Source organism: Pediculus humanus, genomic scaffold, assembly GCF_000006295.1.
Source record: "Pediculus humanus corporis 1103172108306 genomic scaffold, whole genome shotgun sequence".
NCBI classification, from domain to species: domain Eukaryota; kingdom Metazoa; phylum Arthropoda; class Insecta; order Psocodea; family Pediculidae; genus Pediculus; species Pediculus humanus.
In genome coordinates this window covers 161,089-184,168 of record NW_002987875.1, presented here as the reverse complement: position 1 = coordinate 184,168, position 23,080 = coordinate 161,089, and the positions used below count along the sequence as shown (strand labels likewise).

Here is a 23,080-nt window from a genome sequence, read left to right as displayed (position 1 = left end):
ACATTTACACCACTCGGAATCATTTAAAATAAAAAAAAAAAACGTTTCAAAATGAATAAAATAAAAAAATGGACGACGCATCATCACAAATAAAAATAACCGTTTCTTTTATTATGACGTCACACAATCGTAGAGTACCAATATCGAAAAAAAAAAAAAAATTTTGTCGTCGTCGATACGAATTGTTTTGTTTTTACAAAGTTTCGACAATTTTCCCCCAAAATGATAAGCAGAAAACATTTTTATACTTTTTTCATTTATTCATATTTTCATATAAATATGAATTTCAATTTTTTTTTTAATTTCACGACAAAAAAAGCAAAAAATTAATTATTATTAATTAATTAATTAATTAATTACAATTAATTTAATCGATAACAATAAATTTTTATTATTATGAAAAAAAAGCGTTTTTAGAGCGACTACGAATAATTAATTAATTTTTTTATTTAAATAAAAACAAAAAAAAAAAAAAAACCAATTTCACATTTAAGTTAAAAACCAAATCAAAATGAAAATTACATCAATAATAATAATAATAATAATAATAATAATAAAAGACCATTTTTTATTAAAAATCATTTTTATTTTTATTTATTTATAATTATATTTATTTATTTATTTATATATATTTATAATAATTTTATTTGAAAATAAAATAAAAAAAATTTTATTTTTATTGCTTTCATATCATCGTCGTAATTTAATAATAAACGGAAGAGGGGGAGGGGAAAGAAATTTTTCTAAATTATTATCATTATCATTATTATTTAATTGGGTTTTAAACAAATGAAAAAAAAGGGGGGGGGGAAAGAAATGACTAAAATAAAATAACTGAAAAATTTTAAAAATTGTAGGGAGGGAGGATGGAGATGGTGAAGAGGATGAAAAAGGAGGAATTTATTTAAATTCTCTATGACTATTAATAATAATAATAATAATGAACGTTAAACTCCATTTTCTCTCTCTTTCTCACCCTCTCTCTCTCTCTCTCTTTAACTCACACATTTTAATAATTTTTTTTTTTTTTTTTATAATAAAATAAGTAAAAATATTTAAAATTTTCTTTTTTTGTTTTATTTAAATAAAAAAAATAAAAATTGAGGAGGACATTAAGTACACAAACACGAATTATTATTATTATTATCACTACTTATTTGCTGTTCATTTAAGAGAATACAAAACGAAAAAAAATCAGGTTCGTACAACAACAAACAGGTCACTTTTACATTTTTTTTGTGTCATTTTTTTTTTTTTTTATATTTTAAAAATATAAAATTTTATTATTATTATTATTATTATTATTATTATTATTATTATTATTATTATTATTATTATTATTATTATCATTATTATTATTTATAAGTTATGATAATAATATTAATAAGCATTTTATTTTGCGACCGTTTTAAAATATCAAAAATATTTTTTTTTAAAATAATTATTATTATTATTATTGTTACTTTTACAAAAATGTTTTTTTTTTTTTTTTTTTTTTTTGCTTTTCGGTTTTGGGTCAATGACATTTTCACTCTTTTTATTATCATTTTATCAGTATTACGTCATCCGGGAAGAGAAAAACAGAAAGAAAAAACTCGTAAGTAAATTATTATTTAATTTTTTCCATCGCGAATCATCCCCTTTTTTCCCCCTCCCCTTTTCCCTTTTCGATTCTCTATGATTTTATCGATTCGATGAAAAATTTAATCTTCGTTTCCGGTTTTGTGAATTTAAAAAAAAAAACCGCGCGCGAACGTGGTATGAATGAAATCAAAATTTTTTATTTTTTTTATTTTTTGGACGGAAGATTTTTTTTTTTTTTCCTTTTTCTTCTTTTTTTTTTTAGTGAAAAATGTCAATGACGTCATTGCCAACGTCACAACGAAGTTTTCCGTAGCCGATCGATCGATGCAATCCCCCCCTTCCAAAATTAATTTAATAAAAAAAAAAAAAAAAAAAATGTGGGGGGGGTGTGCACCTTTTTCCCTCGATGTTTCCGCGTTTTCCACACTTTCACTTCCGTTTCCGCTTTTTTTTTTTTTTTAAATTTTTCATATCGTAAATTTTAAACTCGTTGGACGTTCGCAAAAAAAAAAAAAAAAAAAATCGACAAAAAAATTGACCGGAATGCATTTAAAATCACTGTCGTTTCGTTTGTTTGTTTGTTTTGTTTGTTTTATGTTTTATGTTTTTTTCAAGCAGAACACAACACAATCATTTTGAGATCCGTTTTTTAATTAATTTTTTCCTTACAGCAGCAGAATTTAACGTTTTTAATATTTTTTTATTCGAATTTCACTCCTTCATCTTCTTCTTTTTTTTCTTCTGCTTCTTCGAGTTGATGATGATGATGATGATGATGGTAAACAATTTAACGGAAAAATATTATGTATATATAAATTGAAAAGCGAACGAAATAATAATAATAATAATAATAAAAACTAATCTATTCGTTAAAAGTTTATAATTTCTTATTTATAAAGCAAATGAAAACCGTTATATTTACAAAATTCGATTATAATAAAATATGATGGAATTTTATTGTTTGTTGTTGCGTTTTTTTTTTTTTTTTTTTAAACAAACACAAACACACGCACACACGCACGCACACACTGAATTATTTCACATTTCGATGTTGGCAGTGTCGTCAGTCACTTGAAGTCACTTTTTTTTTTTTTTTTTTTTTTTATTATTATTTGAATTCTGCTGCTCGAAAAATGATGGTAAACTCATCAACTCGAAATCGGCGTCACCCGAAAAAAAAATTCTCGTTTGTTTTGTTTGTTTGTTTCGTTTGTTCGTTTGTTTTTTAAACTAAAAATCCTTCGCTTAAATTCGCGCTTATTTGAGCTCTTAATACTTGAACGCTGTTCATTATTTTTTTCTGATGACCGACGAGTGTTATGCCGAGCGCCGTCAATTCTTTAACCGTCAACCTGCAAACGTCATCCATTGTCGTGATTTCCGCTTGAGCAAAATTTTCCAAGTACCTTGCCATTTTTATCGATGTTAACCATTCGTCGACGGAGGAAAGCGTCGTCAAATCGGGAGCATCCGGTGCCAAAGGATTCATCGTCCTGGATAGACAAAAAAAAAAAAAAAAAAAAAAAATTAAATGAATAAGAAACGCTCGAGTCGTCTTCTTTTCTTTTTCTTGCGTGTGATGATGGCGTCCAACGACCCCGTCGGACGATTCCGTTTTACCTGTTCTGTGAAATTTTCCTAAGCGTGTCCGGACATCGTATTAATTTGTCCAAAGTGTTGACTATGCTCGCAAAAGTCGGTCTGTGAGTTCTTTCCTTTTGCCAACTGTCCAACATGAGTTGATAAATGGCTTCGGGACAATCCATAGGTTCGGGCAACCTTTTAAAACACACACACATATTTAATTCAATAATAATAATAATAATAATAATAAAAGAAAACCGTTAACGATGGTTTCACTCACCTGTAGCCCTTTTCTATACTTTTGATAACGTCTTGATTCGACCAGTTCCAATAGGGTCTCTCGCCGTAGGACATGACTTCCCAACATACTATACCAAACGACCAAACATCGCTTGCGGATGTGAATTTTCTGAATGCTATTGCTTCCGGCGCAGTCCATCGCACGGGAATTTTACCTCCCTTTTGAAAGAAAAAAAAAAGGGGATAAATTATTCAACTGTCACGTGGGAATCTACCCCCCCTCCCCATCGCAACCGCTTTCTCTTACCCTCGTCGTGTAGGCTCCCTCCGTCGTTGATTCTATTTCTCGACTTAAACCGAAATCGGCTATCTTACAAACTAATGTCGAATTAACTAAAACGTTTCTAGCGGCTAAATCCCTGTGTACATAATTCATTTCCGAGAGATACTGCATGCCCGAAGCGATGCCGCGAAGCATGCCTACCAATTGTAAAACTTGAAATTTTCCATCGTTCGCCTGACCAAAAAAAAAAATTCATTCTTTTTTAGTAAACTCTCGAAAAGAGGGAAAGTAAAAAGCGGAAATAGTCGATAGCATTACCCTTAGAAACGTGTCGAGGCTTCCGTTTTCCATGTATTCGGTTATTATCATGACCGGATTTGATTTCGTCACGACGCCCTGTAGGAATATGACGTTCGGATGTTCGAATTGTCCCATTATGGACGCCTCCGTAAGAAAATCATTTCTCGCTTTATCCGAACTTCCGGGTTTTAATGTTTTTATCGCTACGTCTATTTCCGATCTGCCATCGGGTGGAAGTTTTAATTTTCCGCGACACACGTCCCCGAATTCTCCTCCGCCTAAAAAAAAAAAAAACCATCACAGTGACAAGAACTTTTACCAAGAAAAGCAGAGAGAGAGAGAGAGAGAGAGAGAGAGAAAAGGAAAAAATGGCGACTCACCAATTATTGCTTCTATCGTTATACAACCCGCATCGATTTCTCTCGCAAATTCTCGAACGGCTTGATTTGGATCCTCGTAAGTGTGTGGATCGATATAAGTTCTCGAACTACTTCCGAATTGCGTCACCAATGGAGTCGTCACTGTTTTTATAGAAAAATGAAACGAATTTAAAAACTCAGAAAAAAATGGAAAAAAAATTAATAATAATAATAATAAAACATAACATGCGGGTTTTGTTTGTACAACACTTACTTCCGTTTGTATGCGTCGTCACGATCGGATCTAAATTGCATCGAACTAAAATTAAAAAAAGAGAAAAAAAAAAAAAAAAAAACGATGACAACAAAATTATAAAATTAAAATAAAATAAAATAAAAAATAAAATAAATAAATAAAAATCCACGACAACAAACAATGACAAACAACGACAAACGGCTTAAAAAAAAAAAAAAATTGAAAACAAAAACAAAAAAAGCAATTTCACTACAAAACCATGTCGGACGTTTATTAAAAACAAACGTTAAAAGAAAGAGAAAAAGAAACAATCAACAAACGACAGCAATTTGGAAAACAATTTTTTTCTCTTTTTAAATCATCAACAATTCACGTCAAAATAAAAAAAGGCAAAAAGAAAAACAAACAAACACGAACGCGAGCAAACCGGAAATGGATCGTTTAAAACTTACTGTATGTCATCACTATTCCTTAATCATGATGTAAACATTTTGGGTTTTTTTTTCCAACGACGTTTTCGAATGTTGGCGACAGCGTGAGAAAGACATACAGAGAGTGAGAGAGTGAGAGAGAGAGAGAAAAAAAAAGGGAATCAAATTAAATTACGTATGATAAACCGCAACAACAAAAAAATTTGAAAAATGGCGAACGACGGAAAAAAAATAAATTCCAAAGATTTGTTTGTTTGTTTGTTTGTTTGTTGATAAAAACTGACCTTCTCTATTCCTGTATTCCAACGTATCACAGTCGCTCGGTTGTTTTTTATTACATTCGTCGGATCCTCTGCTTCGAAGGAACAAAACCGTCATTATTATTATTATGACGAGTAAAACAACGACGGCAACCGTCGCTCCGGCAATTATTCTCACTTGAATGTTATCATCTTCTCCCACGTAATCTAATAACATAAACAAAGTAGAAGGAAGGGGGAGGGGGAAAATTAAAAACGGTTAATTATTTCGCACTTGATATTTCAAGCAAACAAACAAACAAACGGAAAAATCCGCAATACTCACGTAAAACCTGACGGGTTGTTTGAAAAACAATCGGACTGAAATCTCCCCAACCTCTGTTTGTTTTCGCTCTCACTTGAAATCCATAATCCGTCCTTTGTTTTAAATCCGTGAGCGTTATCGTCGTGTCTTTAGTTAATTTCGTCGACGCGTTACCATTATCGTTACGAATGAAATAACGTACCTGAACCAAAAAAAAAAAAAAAAAAAAAAAAAAAAAAAAAAAAAAAAAAAAAAAAGGAAATTAATCATTATAAACGAGGAGCGTGACGGGTCGCGCGTTTTCGCGCCTTTTTTTGTTTTGTTTACCTCGTAATTTTCAACTTCGTCTGCGGCGTCGTTTGTCGTAGGCGGCGGTGCATCCCATGACAAAACAACTTCGGGGCTTTTCACCGAATTAACTGTAATAAAATAATTTCATTTTAATCTTAATTTAAAAAAAAAAAAAAAAATTAGAGTTCTTTTAAAATGTAATATTATCATACCTTTCAAATTGGCAACGTTGTAAACGACGCTCGCTTCCGTCGAAACAATTATTTCCGTAAATTGACTTTTTTCACCCACCAAATCGCTGACGCCATTTTCTGCATAAACTTGGAATTTATACGTCGTGACCGGATTCAAACCCGTCAGAGTAATTTTTGTGTCGTTGAAAAAATCCTTTAAAAAGACAAAAACAAAATCAAATAATTATCCACTTCGCGTTGTTTATCATAATAATAATAATAATAATAATAATAATAATATACGAATTAAACGTTCAAAAAGGAAAATTTTAAAAGATTTCCTTTTTTCCTTTTTTTTTTTTTAAAATAAAGTTTATTTAAATCAATTGAAATTAAATTAATGAAAAACATAAATTTATTCATTCATTTACTTTCATATTAAATAAAATAAAAGGAAGAAGAAAAAAAACAAACGAAACGAATTAATCGGAAAGGCAAAGGATCAAAGGTAAGGTAAAAAAAAAAAAAAAACTTTGTTTTCATTTGAAGTCAATCATTTGAACGGAATAAAAAAGGGGAAAAAAAAGGAAGAAAAAAAAAAGCAAGCGGATAATGACAAACTCGTTTGGAAAAAAGAAGAAAAAGAAGAAGGAAAAAAAAAAAGGAAATTTATCAAAGGAAAAGTTTTTTATTTTTTATTTTTTTAAATATATATATATATAAACTCCGAGTTATGAAAAGCTAAGGAAAAGGAAGCGGAGGAAAAGGAGGGGAAAGGATGGGTGGAGGGAAAAAAGGGAATAAAAAAAATTAAATTTAAATAAGTAAATAATAATAATAATAATTCAAAGGAATTCAAAACTGATAAATGAATTCCTTTGGTGCAAAAAAAAAAAAAAAAAAAAAAAACCTTTGACGTCGCAAGATTATAAAAAAAAAAAAAATATCAAAGGTTAAAAAAAAAAAAAAAAAAAATATTAAATTCGATCGTCAAACAAAGGAAATTAAAAAATACATAATTAAAGAATCAGAGTAAGAAAGATTAAAATAATAATAATAATAATAATAATAATAATAATGATAATAATAATAAGTCAAAGAGTTTAAATAAACTTAACCTTTATAATAAAAAATATTAAAAAAAAAAAAAAAAGCAGAAGAGAAAGGAAAGATTAACTCGAACGAACACAAAAAAAAAAAAAAAAAAAAAAAATGGAAAGAGAAATAAATACGTCGTCTGCAAAATAAAAAAAGAAGAGAAGCTGGGGGCGGGGCGTGGGAGGAAGAGGGGACGGAAAAGAAAAGAAAGAAAAAAAAAAAGGAAAAAAGTAAAAAACAACAACAAATAACGAAACATGAGTCCGACATGTTGTATACGGGGGGGGGGGGGAACGTTCAATTCCATCCGCGTCCATCACAAAAAATTTTCTTTTTTCTTTTTTTTTTTTTTTTAAATTTTTTTGGTATTTTTCCCGCCCCCCTCACAATTTTTTTCATTCGCGTTTTTCATTTCACGCATATTATTATTATTATTATTTTTTCACCACCGCCACCACCACCACCCCAAATTTTTCTTTAAAAAAAAAAAAAGAAAAATTCTTTTGAAATTTTTATTGATTTTATCAAACCGGAAAGGGGAGGAAAAGCGGGAAAAGGGAAAATTCCATAAAAAAAATTGGCCATGAATAAGTTTTAAATTTCCACCGATGGCCTTTTCCCCCTCCCTCCCACCATCTCTTCCTCCCTCTCTCTCTCTACACACACACACACACACACATTTCAAATTACCCTTCATATTTTTTTTTACTTTTTTTTACTTTTTTTTTTTTACAAAGTCATAAATTTTACATTATAAAGAAAGGAAAAAAAAAAGCAAAAGGGAAGGAAAAGAGAACAGGGGAGAGAGAGAATGAGAGAGAAAGTGAGTGAGTGAGAGAGAAAATTAAAGTGAGAGAGAAAAGGGACCGAATAAGAAAATTAAGGAAAACCTCACACAACAAACTTTTGAAAGCTTTTATCACGTTTCATGAAAATTTAAACATATCAAAACGTTTTTTATGACCGGCCCTATTAATGTTATGGCTCGTCAAAATTTTTCTTTTTTTCTTTTTTTTTTTTTTTATTATTATTTTCTCACCGAGTGTGATCGTTGTTACTCGCTCCACCCCCCTTCCTCCCCCTCCCTCTCCCTCAGTCCCCCCAGTTCCATTATTATTATTTTATCCGTAAAGTCCGCTCCTCTAAAACAAAAAAAAAAAAATAAAACCTCCCCTTGTAAAATTTTTCCCATTTTTTTTACGTAGCCTTTTACTACCACCACCACCACTCATTTCTCCCCCTTCCCGTACTCACCCTCATCACTTCTAAATGAAAAATTTACCCCCGGGGAGGTTCGGGAAAAACTAAACAGGAAGAAAAGAGAGAGAGAGAGAGAAAGAGAGAACCGTACAATTACAGATAAGAATTTTCCCGGTTTGAAAATCTGCCACCTTTGAAAATTGACACGAAATGCCGCCTTTTTTGTTTTGTGGAAAATAAAAAAAAAATTTCCCATACATTTCACTCCCCTCCCTTTCCCCCGTCCCCCAAAAAAAGAAAAGTTTCCCAAAAATTTTCCTTTTTGTTGTTGTTGTTGTTGATGATTCCCTTCCTCTTTTTTCCTGTTGACATTACTTCATTTTCTTTTCCTTTTTCTTTTTTGAAAACTCCGGTCATATAAGTTTTGATCGAAATTTTTTTTTATTAATAATAATAATAATAATAATAACTTTTTTTGTTGTCGGCTGTATAAAAACTTTATCTTCTCGTCATCAGAATCATGATCGTGTGTCGTCGTCGTCGTCGTCGTCGTCGCGTCGTCGTTTTTTCTTCCCTTATTTTATTTTATTCTATTATTTTTCTTTCTCTCTTTTTTCAATTTTTTTCCCGCGGGACCAATAGAAAAGTTTGCGTTGAGAAAAGTGCTTTCAAGAGACCGTGCGGAATAAGAAAAGAAAAGAAAAGAAATGAAAAAGATGGAGATGATGAGAAAAAAAAATGACGAAGTGAAAAGAAAGGGAGAAAGAGAGACAGAGACAGAGAAAGAGATAGAGATAGATAAGAGAGAGAGAGAGAGAGAAAGAGAGAGAGAGATGCCATGTGCCTGCCTTATGGATGAGTAGAAAAATAAAAAATGAAAAAGATGGCGAAGGTGAAAACGATTTAAAATTTAATTTCTTGAATTTTTATAATTTTCTTTTCTTCTTCTTCTTTTCCTTTTTACTTTCTCGAAACAATTTTCCGCCATTTTTTTTTTTTCGTAGGCAAGTAAAACAAAAACACTTACCGTGTTTGGAATGTAAGAAACGGAAACGCCGCAACCTTCGCACAAAACCCTGTAAACTGTATCGTTACGACCGCCACGTTGAGCGGGTGGATTCCAAGATATAATGACAGTTGACGGATCCACAAAATACGACGTGACGTTTTGCGGAGCTGAAGGAGGCTCTGCATCAAAAACAAACAAACAATTTTAATTAATGCCAACCGTCAACCGCTTGGAAACAAAAAAAAAAAAAAAAAAATCAATTGACGAGGAACATACGCGTGCAAGGCATGTCTTTGGGATCCTTTGCCGCTCTGTAGTATCCGCTGTTGCAACGACATTCTGAAAAACCGTAATCCGGTGCTTTGCTGTGTTCCGGACATCCCTGACATTTGTCATCGCCCGTCGAATGTTTATATTTACCAGGAGGGCAAACTGTTGGAGAACAAAAAAAAAAAAAAAATAAATAAATTTTTTTTTTTCCTCTCAAAAGAAAACACTAATAATAATAATGATGATGATAATTCAATTACGAAATCCTTCTACCACACGTGAGAGATTAGTTTAGGGGCGGTTAATTTAATTTTTCAACCCTTAAAAATTCGGGTTTTTAATATTCCATTAGTGGAAGATCATCAATGGAAATGACTCATTGCCATTTTCCGGCGGTCTGGGTTATGTAAAAAAAAAAAAAAAAAAAAAAAAAAAAAAAAAGACCCCCGAGTGTTACGGTTATGACCCTAAGCACGCCAGGAGCAGGCACTTCATCTTCTTCTCGGGAAAGTTTTCCTTTTACAAAATGGATGCTTACCGTTACACGTTTTCTTATTGAAATCCGGTTGATATCCGGGATTGCATTTGCATCCACCCGTCGGAAGATACCATTTTCCGTCTCCTTTGCACAGATACGTGGGTTTTCCAACTTCCTGAGCGTTTTCCACGCATTTTCCCATTGCTTGCTCTATAACCGTTACTTCTTTTCCCGTCGACGTGGCCGGAAAATGTGCGAAATTGATTGTCGTTTCCGGACACGTTATGTAATACACCTGAAATGATTTTTAAAAAAAAAAATTTTTTTAAACAAATTTTCCAATGTGAAACGATTTCGATAAAAGAAAATGGAAAAGGAAAAGAGAATAAAAATTAATTTGGCATTTCGACTGATATAAATGGCATTAAACGATGCCTTTTCTTTTCTTTTTTTTTTTCTCGATAAAAAGGTTTCATCAAAAGGTTGAAAATTTATTAAAATCCCTTTTCCCATTTTCTCATCAATTGATTATACGTATAAATATATATATATATTTAAATTTCCTTTCAGGTTAAAAGTGACATTTTTACCAAGGAAAGATAAATTAAACTTATTTTCTCATTTATCGTCTTCAAATATCATTCGATAAATCGATCTATCGAACGATTCATCGATTCGTCGAGAGATAATATTATTATTATTCATTCGTTCGTTCCACCTTTTCCGAGTTTAATTTTTTTTAACTTATATAATAGTTAAATCTTCCCCCCCCGCCGCCATCTTTTACAATTCGAATGACATTTCTTATAAAAAATCTTACTTTTTTTTTTCTTAAATTTCAAGTTGTATCACAAACACTCTTTTACATTTACTCGAAAGCAACAAACGCAAGGAACAAACGCAAGGAACAAACAAACAAACAAACAAACGACACAGACGCACACACACAAAATGTATATAAGGTAAATAAAATTTTAAATTTTCAAAACTTTCATCTCGTCGTCGGATATTTTGATGCGCTTTTTACTATCTAATTTTTTTTTTTCTTTTTGTTATAGAATAATTTCCCCGAATAGAAAAAAAAAAAAATAAACAACAAAAGAACAAAAACAAAAACGAAAAAATGAAAAAAGAAAAGAAAATTTTTTTATTTTTTTTTTTCAGTCCGGAAAAGGAAACGCAAAGAAGAAAAAGATCGAATAAAAAGGGAAAAACCGAACGGAAGTAAATAAAAAAAAAAAAAGAGAAAGAGAGAGAGAGAGAGAGAGAATTTTATTATTAAAGGAATGCAAAAGAACCACCACCCTCACCACCACCACCACCATCATCATCATTATTATTATTATTATTGTCACCGTCAGCGAATTTATAAAAGAAAAATTAAATTGCAAAAAAATAAAAATAAAATAAAAACAACGCGAGAAAGAAAATCCGTTCGCGTACATGATTAATTGAATAGTGAGAGAGAAAGAGAAAGTGGGAGAGAGAGAGAGAAAGAGAGAAAAAGTTGTTCGCTCATTTAAAATTTATGAAAATATCAATTATTAATTTTAATTTTAAATTTTCAATTTTCATTAAAAGGTTTTTCTTTAAGCCAATCAGTTTGGATTTCTAAATTCATCGGAGGAGGTAAAAAAGGAAAGAAAAAAAAATCTCTCTCTCTCTCTTTCATTCTATTTTAAAAACCGCCGGATGTTGAATCTTTTTTCATTTGAGTAATGAAACAAACATTATTTGAAACGAGAGAAACGAAAGAAAAAGATGAGTAGTAGTAGTAAGGCACGAAAAAAAGAAAATTAGAAATTATAAGAGAAAAATGGCGAAACGGAAGAAGGAGAAAGAAAAGAGAAAGAAAAAGAGAAAGAGAGAGAGAAAGAGAGATAAAAAAAGAAAAAACTTCTCCGAACCGAAACCGATGGATAAAATTTTATTACTTTTCCTTTTTTTTTTTTTGCTGGAGAAATTAAAAAAAAAAAAACCATGGAATCATCTGTGATTTAATTAAATGATTCGTTTTGTTCTAGAAATTTCTTTCCTCCACTTTTTTTTTTTTTTTTTACGAGAAATTTTTTTTAGAATTCGCCCCGAAAAAAAAAAAAAAAAAAAAAAAAAAACCCCATCGACGATTTTAATTTTGTTTAATTCATGCGTGTGATATCCATACGTGATGTGCAAAATACAAAAAAAAAAAAAAAAAAAAAAAACTTTCTAATTATCTAAGGTCAAAGGTCAATGATACGACGCGCACAAAATCCACGTAATGTTATTATTATCATTATGAGTAGTAATTAAAATTTAAAAAAAAAAAAAAATTTAACGAAAAGTGTACAACGGGGGAAAAAAAACCACAACAAAGTTTAAAATAAAAAAAAACCAGAAATGGATGTGTCGAGCGAGAGAGAGAGAGAGTAAGTGAAAGAGAGAAAAAGAGAGAGAGAGAGTAAGTGAAAGAGAGAAAAAGAGAGAGAGAGAGTAAGTGAAAGAGAGAAAAAGAGAGAGAGAGAGAGAAAAAAATTTCAAAAACCGAATTGGCAGGAATGAATAAAACCCTCAGGAGAGAAAATATGTTTGCAAAAGAAAATTTCACTCGTTCAATCATCCCCTTTCCCGCCTTCTCTCCCCTCCCCTCCCCTTCATCTCAAACATCTCCTGAGTCATTCAAATAACGAATTCAAAACGAATAGGAAAGAAAAAAAAGAAAGAAAGAAAAAAAGTCGGGATAGAAACGGAGTGAAGGAGAAAGAGAAAGAAAGAGAGAGAGAGAAAGAAAACCAATTTCACCGGAGAAAAAAAAATAATAATAATAATAATAATAATGATATTAACGTTAGAAAATTTGCAGAGGAAAGACTTACTTTTATGGCTAAAAGACTTATGCAAGCTCCTTGATCTCTGAATGCAAAATAAACTCCTTTCTTAGTCACTGGAACGCTTTTAACTTCCGTATTTATTAATATATCTGAATTTACGTTAAATCTCCCTTCGCCGGCTGCTATACGACCTGGAAAAAGAAACAAACAAAAAAAAAAACAAATTAAAATAACAATTTCTTCTGCTGTTCCTGCTGTTGCAGGTTTTTCCTTTCATTCAACACACACGCACACACGTGTCACAACCTGAACCTTTCTTCGTTCTTTCCTTCCTTCAAACAAACCGGAACGAAAGCACTTTAACCACCTTAAAACAACAACAACAACAACAACAAACAGTTGTTAACGACAAACGTATTTTTAAATTTTTTTTTTTTTTTTTATTTATACTTCACGCGGATCTCGTCCGTAACGTCCGCTTTTCCCATAATCTTAACAAAAAAAAAAAAAAAAAAAAAAAAAAAGAAAACCAGGTATTAAATCTACGTCTTAACAACCGGATACGTGATCAAAATGGCAAATCCCATTTAAAATTAATAATAATAATAATAGTAGTAGTAGTAGTTGTAAACCTGACAAAAGAATTTCATCCTCACCGTCATTTTTATTATTATTATTATTAATATCATTGTTTTTTTTTTATTTACTGCATTCGCTGTATATCCTTTGGTAAATAAATAAATAAACCGCCATTATTCATTTGAATGACGCATTTCCGGTGAATTACATATATAAAAAAAAAAAAAAATTCATCCCTTATTTTTTTTTCCTGACCCTTTTTATATTATTACTCCCGTCGTCGACCTGGAGCGAACGCGCGCACACCGCATCCCCCCTCATTTCGTTTCCATTTTGTTAAACTAGGAAAAGGGGAGGAGAGAGGAAAAGAGAGAATAAAAGAAAAAGAAAAAACTTTTAAGCCGATATTCGAATTCTTTCGAAACAAAGAAAGAAAGAGACGAGAAAAAAAGGCCGAAACAAAAATTCCGTATGTGCGTGTGTGTGCGTGTGCGTTATGCGACATTTGCACCGTCATCTCCAATCATTACGTAACGAAAAGGCGGGAGAGAAAAGAAGAAAAAGAAGAAGAAAAAGCTTTTCGAAAAAAAAAAAAAAAAATTAAAAAGGGTGGGAAAAAATTCTCACAAAATGACAAGTGTTATTGTTAAATTAATGATTGTTCGGATTTAATCGCGACCGCGACCCGCCCGCCATCTTTAATAAAACAAAATTACCAACATTACGTGAAAACATATAAGAAAAAAAAAAAAAAAAAAATCTCTCTCGGCCCGAATTAAAAACTTTTTCTCTTCCCCCCCCCCAAATAAAATTTAATAATAATAAAATAACTAAAGACGTCTGAAAATGGATGGAGAAAATCTGGAAAAGTCTAAAGAAAATTCTTATGAAAAAAAACAAAAAAAAATTGATATTTAGGCATTATTCCCTGAGGAATCAGGTGCAGACCGTCGGGACGCAAGCGTTGGAAAAAAATTAGTAATAATAATAATAATAAACATACGACTTTACAAGGCGGCGGTGAAATTTTCAATTATTTAATCACGTGATTCTTAAAAAAACAAAAGAAAAATCGAATAGACGCGTTTTGTTTTCCGTTTCGTTTCGTTTCCGTATGTGCGTGTAAGTGCGTACGTACGCACGCTTACGTTTTTCATTGAAAATTTTCCACTCGCCCTTTTCCCGTGTATAAGATCTTATATATTGTTAATCCCAAAAAACGTTGGTGGATTCATCATTCAAATCACGTCAGTCGTGTAGAAATTTCAACGTAAAAACTTTTAAATTTATTTTAAACCCTAAATTTTCTTCTTCTTTTTCTTTCCCCCCAATCCCCACTCCATTCACTTCACCCCCCACAATTTCCCTCATTTCCTCTCGTTTAAAACCAACCCCTCCCAAAAAAAAAAAAAAAAAAAAAAAAAAATTCCGACATGACAGAGAAACAAAAAAGAAAAAAAAAAAAAAAGAAAAAAAAAAAGAAATTTCCACGAATAAACCTTTCGAAAAAATTGAAGGATTAAGTTATGAGAAGAAGGAAAAAAATGGAGGAGGGGGTTAGGAGGGGGGCAGAAATAAAAAAATAATCGTATGAGAACAGGAGGAGGGGGATACAGGAAGAAAGAGGGGAAAAAAAAAAATTTTTTTTGAAATACGAAAAGGATGACTTCCACCGACACGATTCGACTTTTTTTTTTCTTTTGACACATTTTCATATATATATACATATTTTGTGTGATTTTCACGAATCTTTTCATTTTTCCTTCTCCCCCTTTCTCCCCCTTTCTCCCCTTTTTCTCTGTCACTCTCGCCCCCATTTATTTTCCCAACGTTTCATTCTTTCCGTACGTACGTAAAAAAAAAAAAAGTCACAATTTTCGAAATAACAAACAAATAATTCTTTGTCTTCTCTCTGCTTTTCATATTCAATTCAAACTCCCCCTACTTCCCTCCCACTACTCACACGCCCTCCCACCTCCCCCCCAAAAAAAAAAAAAAAAAAAAAGAAAAATGAGAAGAGAAGAAGAAAAGAAAAAAAAAAACATTTATATGCGATACCGACTACGATTTTATTTCTCACGTATAAAAAAAAAAAAAAGGTAGCGAGTAAATATATCATCAAAGTGAGAGAAATTTTCAAACGCGAATGAACCGGGAAAAGAGAGAGAAAGAGGAAGAGAGAGAGAGAGAAAAAGAAAAGAAAAAAATATATAGTGATAATAATAATAAAATGAATCTTTTTTTGAAGAAGAAAAAAAATGACGACGACGACGACGACAACAACAATAACGACGGCGTGCGTGCGTGAGTGCGTGAGTGCGCGACAACCTTCCAGTTTCTTTTTGATAAAAAGCAATAAACGAAAATTTAACTTTTTTTTTCCTTTCTTTTTACCCCCTCCCCCCTTCTCTCTCTCTCTTTCCCTTTTTCCCTTATTACGAAATTTCTTTTCACATATCTTACATTTACTCCAACCCCCAACCAAAGTCACGTAACATCGCCTTCATTAAGAGAGAAAAACCTCATCTAAATGCTTTGTATTCTTCTCCTTTTTCCTATCTTGACTACTTGCTCTTATTCGCTCTTTCTTTACACAAAGACGCACGCACGTACGCACCCACCAACGCATACACAAGCACGCGAAAAGAAAAACCTTAATAAATGAGAGTACACATTTACATTTTGATAATTCTCCATTGTTTTGTTGCCCTTTTTTTTCTCTCTCTCACAAATCTCATTCGAAATCTTCTTTTTTCTCCTCCTTCCCTCCCTCTTCCTTCCCCCCCCCCGCCGCACACGCACACCTACACGCACGCAATTCATTTTTCATTATCCCTTTCTTTTAAATTTTGTCACAATGAGATTTTGAAAATGATTTCCACATTTTCGAAATGTCGTCATAGAAAAAAAGAGAGAGAGAGAGAGGGAGAGAGGGAGGCGGGGGAGTATTAATTAATAATTACCCTTGTTCAAAATGAATATAAATTAAATTTTAAAACCTTTGCCTCCCCTCCCCCTCTCTCTCTCTCTCTCTCTCTCTCTCTCTCTTTCTCTCTCCAGTGCTCAACCGTTTTCCCTCACTTTCGCGATTTCGTCGGTTATAATTATACCACTAGAAGGAGAAAGGATTCGACTCACCTATGAGTTTATATTTGTCCGGTTCCCAAGGCAGTGGCTCCGGTTTAGCTCCATCGAATTCGTAATAAAGAAGACTAAACGTTTCCTTGCAACTGAGAGCATTTCCGGGGAACATCGAACAGTCTCTGATTGTAAATTTAATTTCTATGTAAATCCTATTGGCTGGACCTCTTTCTATGAAAGGCGTCGTCAGCCAGTTGTTGACCGAATTGTACGTCACGTCGCACACAACATGCGATCTCCAATTGATTCCTTTTTCGAAATTTGTAAAACTTTCTTCTATCCACTGAAACAATTAAAAAAAAAAAAAAAAACAAAAACAAAAATTAATTACTAATCGAATAAAGTACGTTCAGGTACACAGACGTAAGCACGTTACGCAAATCGCTCCTCCCCGTCCCCTCCCCACAAAACTCAATTTATTCTAAACGAAAATAATGACGAGGATGATGATGATGATGATGATAATAATAAAAAAAACCACCGCCGATCCATCAAAGTCCTTTTTCTACAGATAATCCTTTTCATTTCGTTCGACTACCCCCCACTTCAAACCACCCCACCCTACCCCCCTTCGTTCGTTCGTTTCATCATCCTTCCACCTTTTTCATCCATTTACCGCACACAAATCCAACATTTACATCCGTTCGAAATTAAAATGGAAAATAATTTATTTTCCTTTGATTAAAATGACCGTCACGGTCAACGTAAAATCCAATAAAAACAAAACAAAAAAAAGATGGAGAATAAAGAAAAAGGAAAAAAAGGAAAAAAAAGGTAAATTACAATCGTTAATTCCAACAACAACAACAACCACGTGACCGTTACGACAATTTAAATGTGAAAAATAAAATAAAACAAAATAAAATAAAATAAAAAATTTTTCAATAGGAAAAACCCGATTAGTGTGACAGTCACGTGACGGGAATGAAAGCAAATTTTTTTTTTTTTAATTAAAATGGATTTAACTTTAACCGAAATTTATAATTAACTTTATAACAACGACAACAAACAAACAAACAAACAAACATAAAAATTCCCATCGAATCGAAACGACAAATCCAGGAAGAGAAAATGAAGAAAAAAAAATTCATCGACGAATCGTAACAATAATAATAATATTAATAAGTCGATCATGCGTTGGTACATTTCGTACGTTCGAAAGGGTAAAAAGTCATAGAGTAAAAAAAATCAGTCGAGGTTGGTAGAACTGATATTTGTGTCAATTACGTCACACATAATCATTCCGTGAACGTTTTTTCACATCAAAACAGTAGCAGTAACCGTAAAAAAAAATTTTTAAAATTCAATTTCAAAGATTTTTTTTTTTTTTTTGGCATTACGAATTCAACATGATATAAATAATTAATTTTATACAGTTGATATAAATAATAATAATAATAATAATAATGATAATAAAACTTTTTCGAGTTATCCCCGGTAATAATAAAACAGTAAGAAATTAAATTGATTTACGACTCGAGCGAGTTAGAAAAAAAAAAAAAATTTTTTTTTTTTATTTTTATTATCATCGTCGCAACTATTATTATTATTATCATCATTATCATCATCGTCAACGAACTCAATCGTGAAAAAATTAATGAACTCAAATACTACGGAATTAGCGTGATACTCACAAAGGAGGCGGGGAGTGGCAGGGGGAAGGGAAAAAAAACGAAAATCAAAAATGGAAATTTTTTTGTGTTGGTTTTAAAAATTAATTAATTAATTATCTCATTCGAATTTTCAAAAAACTCAACCGGAAACAGATTCCAGACAACAACAACAACAACAACAAAAAAATCGTTAAAAATATCGATTCGGCCATTTTGAAAAAAAAAAAAAAAAAAAAACGAAAATTCCAGTTTCTTTTATTTTATTATTTTTATTTCATTTAAACTTGTTTTTTTTTTTTTTTTTTTTTTTGTTTCTTTCCTTCTTCCTTTCTTTCTTTTCCCCCTCGTTCTCATCATTTCAAACTTTTTTTTTCTCTTTCTCCCTTCATTCCATCTTTGTTTTATTGTTTTTTTTTTTTTTTTTTAGTACATAAATTTTTCATTTTATTATTTGTAATAATTTATAGCCCTTAAATTTATTTGGAGTAAAATAAAAAAAAAAAACTCAAAAGTGCCCAAAAAAAAAAAAAAAAAAACAACTAAAAAGCAGAAGAAAAAATGCTAATAATAATAATAATAATTTTATGACTCCCGCGCATTCCAAAAAAAAAAAAAAAAAAAAAATCTTTATTACTATCTTTCACGAAAACTCAAACTCTGACTGGATAATTGATTCTCTGCGATCGTGAGTCACGAATTGTCTCACGCATTCATTTCTTTTACTTTTCTGACTTTACTTATCACCACCACCACTACCACCCCCGTCCCCACTACTACCACTCCCCAACTGTCTTTTCCGTTTAAAAATGAAAAAAAAAAAGGAGGGAGAGAAAAGAAAAAAAATCGTACGTCAGAAAATGTGTCAGCAACGAGTAAGAAAAAATGAAGAAGAAAATGAAGAAGGAGGCGAAGCGGGGGGAGGGAAATAGAAAAAGAAAAGTAAATAATGAAAGAGAGAGAGAGAGAAAAAGAGAGAAAGAAATAATAAAAATAAAATTTGACGGAGTGTAAAATAATGAGAAGTCGCATCACGTTCAGGTGAAGAAAAAACTGAAAGTAGGAAGGAAAAATAAATAAATATATATATAAAATGAGAAAAGAAAAAGTGTAAACGAACCGAAGGCAGACAGGGAAAAGGGACGGGAGGGCGGGGAAGAAAATCTAAAGTAAGTAAAAGTTAGGGAGGGAAAAAAAAAAACAAGAAGACAAGGAAACGTATAATAAAATCGAAATGAGCGAGAGAGAGAGAAAGAAAGGGGGAGAAGAGGGGAGAGGAAGACAGGAAAAACCCTAGAAACGAACCCCCGTTCCTTTGGGACCAAAGGGCATCTAAAATCTTACCCGCTCAACGCCGAACACTTTTCACGGTTTCCTCTTTTTTTTTTTGTAGAAAAATGAAAAACTTTTGCGGTTTGTTTTACAAGAGGGGAGAGGGTAAGAAGAAAGGAAGAAAAAAAATTGGATGAAACAAAACCGACACCGACACCACCACCACCACCACCGCCATCACTTGAATATTTTTTACTGATGAAAGTCCGAAACAGAGGACGACACAGAGGAGGGAGCGAAGAGAAAAAATGAAAATGGAGTGAAAAACGAGCAAAAAGAGAGAGAAAGAGAGAGAGAGAACAACAGAACAAATGTGTGAGAGAAAGAGAGACAAAGAGAGACAATGAGAGAGAGAAAGAGAGAGAGAGAGATGGAATCGTGTCACGGACAATGAAAAAAAAAAAAAAAAATCCCCGCAAAAATAAGCCAACACGTTTCGACCGTTTTTTTTTTTTTATCCGCCAATTAAAATGTCATCGCGAAGGCGGTGGAAAAAAAAAATTTTTTTTTTTTTTCACAAAAAAAAAATGAAATAAAATTTTACCTGTGTACCTTTATTTTATTATTATTATCATTATTATTATCAAACCCTTTTCGTTTCCTCCCTTTTGTAATAATTTCTCTCATGAAAAATCGCCATTTGCAAATTTATTATTATTATTATTATCATCATCATCATTTTTCACTTTTTTTAATACAAAAAAAAAAAAAAAAATTTAAATAAATATTTAAAAATGTAAAAAAAAAAATGGGGGGAGAAAAAAAATTTTTTTTTTTTTCCTTCCCAGTTCATCCCTTTTCAGTTTCTCTCGGGAAACCGGAAATAAAATAAATAATAATAATGATGATAAATTAAAATACTCAAAAAGAGTTTGATTAAAATTAGAACGATTTTCTCTCCATTTTCTACTGTTGTTGTTGCTGTTGTTGGATTGCCTTTCGTCAAAATATATTTTTTCAACCCCTTTTTCCCCCGCCCCCCACAACCACCATCTCCCTTCTTTTTTTTCAAAAGGGGGTCACCGACGATATTAATCACGAAAAAAAAAAAAAAGAAAAAATTTATAAACGAATTTAAAAAAGAATATTTTACGATTTCGACCTAAAATGAAATGAAAAAGGAAAAAAGGAAAAATGACGGCGCGTTTTCTCCTCCTTCCCTCCCCTCTCCTCTCTCCATCCCCTTTCATTTCGCAAAAAAAAAAAAATTCAAAGCTCGAATCAAATCCTATTCAAAAAAAAAAAAAAAAGGAAAAAAAATGGCGCCAAACATTTATAGAATTTCCGGTTCAACGATTCATTTCCTTATTCTTATCCCCCCTCGTATTCATTTTTTTCTCCCCTCTCCCTTCTCCCTCCAACCCGATTATCGATTCGACGCCAATAAAATTTAAAAAAAAAAAAAAAAAAACGGAGCAATTGAAAAATTGTAACAAATTTAATTTCCGTTTTTTTTTTTTTTTTTTATTAAAAAAAAAAAAAAGTGATTTTTGTGCTAAAGGTCGACAGTGATAAATTTCGGCCATCATCGATTGTCGCACTTTTGCGAATTCAAAAGAAATAATAATAATAATAATAATAATAAAAATAAGAATAAAAATGATGACGACGACGACGACGATGTTGATTATAAAATTCGATTATTATTAATCTCCGCCTTCGTGTTAAAACGAGAGAGAGAGGGGGGAGGGGGAGGGAGGAAGAGAGAGAGAGAAACAGAGAGGGAGAGAGAGAGAGAGAGAGAGAGAGAGAGAGAGAGAGAGAGAGAGAGAAAGAGAGAGAGATAGGAAAAAAGAACCGACGACGACGACGACGACGACAACAGCAATTCTTATCGTAATTTTTAAATTTTCTTTTTCCATTTTTCCATTTTTTATTTTTTATTTTTCACTCCGCCATTTTCGCACAGCTTTCTCGATCGGGAAAATTTTTCGTTTTTTTTCCCTTAACCTTAATATTAAAGACACGATCGTTTCGTCGCACCATTATAATAATAATAAAGAGAAAAAAAGGGGAGGATCTCTCATTAGATATATATATATATATAAATAATTCGTTTTGTACTCATTCATACTAATTTCACATCAGCATTTTCTCCAACATTTCCCCTCACCTTCCCCCACCACCCCCTACCACGCTTTTTTTCGAAATAAAAAACAAAATTAAAACAACAACAACAACAACATAATTTTCACTCGTAAAAAAAAAAAAAAAAAAAAAAAATTGATTGGAAAAAAAATAAAATTTTAATTATCAGAAACAACAAATCGAAAATGTTTTTTTTTTTTTTTTTTTTTTTTTTTTATTACCCTCGTAGTAGTAGTCATCATCATCATCATCACCATAATAATAATAATAATAATAATTACTATTATTTTTTGTAGAATTTTGAAACGAATCGAACGAGTTTAGGGAACAATTAAAAATTGGGAAAAAAATTATAAAAAAAAATCTAATTCATATGAATATAATATAAAGTTGGTAAAACTGAATCTGTCGGGAGGACAAATGATTAAACAGCAACAACGACAAACACAACAACAACAACAACAACAACAACAACACCTTAATTACGTTATTTGAATTTTTTTTGTTGGTCTAACGACAAATTCGACCGTGGAAAATTAAGTTACGAAAAAATTTTTTTTTTTTTTTAAAGCCGTAAAAATTAAATTACTCGAAAAAAAAAAAATTTTTTTTTTTTTTTTTAAAAAAAAGTTAATTTCCGGTCTTTTTAATAGTGATCGATAATTTTTTTTTTTTAAACAAAATAATACGTAAAATGCATTAAATTTTTTTTTTTTAATTTCGAGCAATTATTATTAACATTGTTCTCTAAAAAAAAAAAAATTAAAAAACTTTTAATTTTTTTTTTTTTTTTTTGGCTCGACAAAATGGTTCTACGTCACGCTCCATATAAAACTCCAGCCGTCGTCGTAAAAAAAAAAAAAAAAAAAAATTACGAATAATTTAAAATGAAATAAAATGAAAAAAAAAAAAAAAAAACAATTTTCCGATTTGCAGAAAAATGATTCACTCTAATTTTCCCCTTTTTTTGCTTTTTTTAGTGCTTTCACCTTCGCCGACGCCATTGCCCCCTTTCCCCCCACCACCACCACCACCCTTTCGAATAATAAAATGAAATGAAATGAAATCGTTATTTTTTCTTTTGATTATTTAACGGTTTAAAAAAGAAAGAAAAAAAATAATAATAATAATAATTGAATGTTTCGACGAGAAAACAAACAAACAATAACAACAACAAACGGAAAATCGATCAGAAGTGAAGGGCATTAACAAAAAAAGAACCCGAACGGAAAATTCATAAACCTTAATAAAAATTCTTACACAACAACCCTCGTTTAAAAAAACACGATTAAAAAGAGAGAAAGAGAGAGAGCGAGAGAAAGAAAGAGAGAGAGAGAGAGAAGGAAAGAAAGAAAAGAAAAAATGAAAGATGGAAAAGTTGATGGAAAAGAATAAAATGA

The 23,080-nt window shown here is 31.4% G+C and overlaps 1 protein-coding gene across 1 annotated transcript; it reads right to left on the bottom strand.

Annotated features, from left to right (window-relative positions):
• Positions 1-2,809: 2,809 nt before the first annotated feature.
• On the bottom strand, positions 2,810-17,284 carry Phum_PHUM576020 (Ephrin type-B receptor 2 precursor, putative; the record flags this gene model as incomplete). The annotated part of the gene is made up of 16 exons (XM_002432143.1): positions 2,810-3,077; positions 3,205-3,363; positions 3,449-3,627; positions 3,716-3,925; positions 4,010-4,269; positions 4,372-4,512; positions 5,322-5,504; positions 5,623-5,803; positions 5,929-6,020; positions 6,105-6,279; positions 9,391-9,551; positions 9,649-9,804; positions 10,181-10,415; positions 12,976-13,121; positions 16,648-16,933; positions 17,267-17,284. 16 exons carry the CDS (start codon positions 17,282-17,284, stop codon positions 2,810-2,812), a joined length of 2,850 nt encoding a protein of 949 aa, XP_002432188.1.
• Between the last annotated feature and the right edge of the window lie 5,796 nt (positions 17,285-23,080).